At 37.6% G+C, this 3,451-nt stretch overlaps 1 protein-coding gene across 1 annotated transcript; it reads left to right on the forward strand.

The window, feature by feature from the left end:
- The first annotated feature begins 2,332 nt into the window (after positions 1 to 2,332).
- LOC132280194 (berberine bridge enzyme-like 15) lies at positions 2,333 to 3,142 on the forward strand. Its single transcript, XM_059782358.1, has one exon. The coding sequence runs from the start codon at positions 2,333 to 2,335 to the stop codon at positions 3,140 to 3,142; it is 810 nt and encodes a 269-aa protein (XP_059638341.1).
- Positions 3,143 to 3,451: the final 309 nt, after the last annotated feature.

The following is a 3,451-nucleotide window of genomic DNA, read 5'->3' on the forward strand; positions in this document are numbered from 1 at the left end:
CTCTATGTCGGGTTCCCACTTGGCTTTGTTCCACTTCAGTCTCATTTTGGGGGGAATGATTATCCTGCTCTTCAAAATTTCCATTACCTCCATTTGGATTTGAGAGATCTTGTCGTGGCAAGTTTTGTTGAACCTGTGGAACAAGATGTTGCAAGAGCGCTGCATTTTGCTAGATCAACTGGTCCATACCCTGACTCAGAGTTTGGACCTGCAGTTCCAATGCTGCAAACCATGTCTGGTTGTTTGGGACATCCAGGTTTTCACCCGACTCTACCCTTTGACCAAATCCTTGCGACGGTGTTCCTTCAGTAACCATACCAGACTGCAAACATATATATACCCAACAGAGTAATTAATTGATTCAAGGGAATCGTCGTTCCCATAGACAGCGCCAACTGTTGAGGGTGAAATTCACACGGTCCGATACGACACCGTTTACCTACAAGGGAAAGAGGAGAAGATCGATGAACCTTGACAGCACCGGTGTGGTGCCTGCCAAGAGCTCTCTGACGATCAAGTTAGTCACCAGAGGTCTAAAAAGAAGGCAGGGATTTAATCATAGTTTTTTCGTCGTACCTTATTCTCGAGTCGTCGGCCTATTTATGGTCGCTTCCCTTCTTCTCGATAAGGGAATTTCATCATCCTTATCCCATGGAAATCTTATCCTTGATAAGATTTGTCATCATCCCCATGGAAATCTTTTCCTGCATAAGATTTGTCATCATTCTTATCCATAGAAATCGTTACCCCTAATAACAAAATATTATCGTTGATCACCGAAAAGATCTGGTGGCTAGTCAACACTTGTTTGCCTCTATTGTTAGGTCAAGATAGGTTTATTTTCCCTATCATATTATATGATTAAAATCTATTGTTAGCCTGAGGGCTATAAATAACAGACCAATTAATAATTCTTCTTATACACAAAATGTATATCATTAAAGAAGTGATGATAAAGCCACCAAGAGCTTTGTTGTTTTCACTTGAATATATTGTTTTCTCAATTTCATGGGTAGTTTCTACTCATAGCCTTGAAGATTTTCTTGAATGCCTTTTTCTTCATTCTCAAAACTCCACATCCTCTCCAAACTCATTCACACCCCAAACAACTCTTCATATCTATCCATATTAGATTTCTCTAAACCTAACCTAAGATTCATATCACCAAGTACCCCAAAACCAGTGGTGATTGTCACACCTTTGCATGAGTCTCACATTCAAACAATCATCTATTATTCAAAAAAACATAGCATACATCCCATTTTTCATAGTTTATCTCATAAACCTTCGAAAAATCACTATCGACACTGAAAGTAGCTCTGCTTAGGTTCAAGTCGGTGCAACCCTAGGTGAAGTCTACCACAGCATTGCTCAGAAGAACAGAACTCTTGCTTTTCCGGCAGGTGTTTGCTCATGTGTTGGTGTTGATGGACACATCAGTAAGGGAAGGGATAGCACACTGTCGCGTAAACACGGCCTTGCTGTAGATAATGTCATCGATGCTCTAATAATCGATGTTAACGGTAGAATTCTTGATAGAGAATTGTACACACAAATTTTGTAGTCTGCAAATAAGAACAAAATATGGAGCAAAAAATAATATTTTATTAATTTAAAAAATTTAGAGTACAATCATCTGTAATATTCTTTACAAAGAATAAGGTCCTTTGATTCGATCTCATTTTTTTGTCAGTTGGATTGCACGAGCTTAATTTTGAATCACCGTGGAATTTGGATGAAGAACGGCACGATTTGATGTGTTTTTTGTTGATCACCGTGGAATTTGATGAAGAACGGCACGATTTGATATGCTTGTTGTTGATCACCGTAGAATTTGATGAGAAACAACACGATTTGATGTGCTTGGTGTTCTTTGTTTTTGGGTTTGGATGTTGGGGATGAATGTCGGCAGGGCTTCTGTATTTCTCTCTGGATTTTTGGCCCTCTAGATTTATGAATCTTTCAATTTCTGGACCTTCTAGATTGGATTTCTGGACTCTGAATTTGTGGACCCCTTCCTTCTTCCTCCAGGCCTCTATTTATAGGCTTCTTGGATTAATAAGATGATGACACGTGTCTTCTTTTGATAAGGATAAAATCATAACTGGGCCGGGCCGGTTATATTATGATAATTATCCTTGAAAATAATTATTCCAAATATATTTTATTAGGAATAATTATTTTTTCATTTAATCATCTAGACTAGGCTAATTAAATAATTTAAGTGGACCAAGTTTAGGATAATTAAATAACTTAATTAAACATTAACCCATATTTAATGGTCAATTTGTCAAAACAAAAGTTCATGAAATTTTAGTATCTACAAGAATCCATGGGGGAAGACCTCTTTTGGGCTTTTAGAGGAGGTGGGGGTGCTAGTTTTGGAGTCATTCTTGCATGGAAGATAAATTTGGTTGTTGTTCCATCCATTGTGACAGTTTTCACGATCAGCAGGACCTTGGAACAAAATGCAACCAATCTTGTCCATAGGTGGCAATACATTGTGGACAAATTTGATGATGACTTCTTCATGAGAGTCTTCATAAGAATTATGAAGTCTAGTACTCAAGATGGTGGAAAAACGACACGAGCTTCGTTGGTGTCCTTGTACCTTGATAGAGTTGATACACTCTTTCCATTGATGCAAAGTAGCTTTCCTAAATTGGGTATGTCGAAAGAAGATTGTATTGAAATGAGCTGGATCGAATCGACCCTTTACTTTGCAGGCTACTCTAGTCAAGACTCCATTGATGTTTTGTTGGATAGGAGTCAGCTTAGCGGGATCCTATTTCAAAGGGAAGTCGTGAAGGAGCCGATTTCAGAGAATGGACTAGAAGACATATGGGAGAGGTTTTATGAAGAAAAGGAGAATATGGATGAGATGGCGTTGAGTCCTTATGGTGGAAGGATGAGTGAGATTTCGGAATCCGAAACACCTGTCCCTCATAGAGTTGGGAATATATACAACATTCATTATGTAGTGGTTTGGTTAGAAAAAAGGACAGAAGCATCTGAAAGGCATATGAGTTGGATCAGAAGGCTTTACAGTTACACGACTCCATTTGTTACCAAGTTTCCAAGAAGTGCATTTCTCAACTTTAGAGATTTTGACATAGGTGTGGACAGGGGCGGAGCCAATTAAGGCCCAGAGGGGGCACGTGCCCCCCCTCACTTTGCTCCAACCTACTATATATAGGTACATATTTTTGGTACATACATATACTTATATGGTTATTTTAAACAGTGCCCCCCTCAAATTTTCAAATTCTTCTAATATTCTTTTGAAAAAAAAAAAGTTACATATATCCCTTCTTCAAGTATACAATATATTTTTCCTTTTCTAATTTTTGTTTCCTTTTTCAAAAAAAATTCTTTTTCCACTTATGTATTTTTTTATTTTTTTAAACTTATTTATTTTTATCGATGACATTTGTGATTGTATTTAATTAAA

This window comes from Cornus florida, unplaced genomic scaffold (assembly GCF_030987335.1).
Source record: "Cornus florida cultivar Cherokee Brave unplaced genomic scaffold, ASM3098733v1 CherokeeBrave_3.0.0_Hap2_Chr01, whole genome shotgun sequence".
NCBI lineage: Eukaryota > Viridiplantae > Streptophyta > Magnoliopsida > Cornales > Cornaceae > Cornus > Cornus florida.

Bases quoted from the DNA above. Each gene is read 5' to 3' on its own strand.
- LOC132280194 (XM_059782358.1), top strand. From the start codon at position 2,333: ATGGGGGAAGACCTCTTTTGGGCTTTTAGAGGAGGTGGGGGTGCTAGT.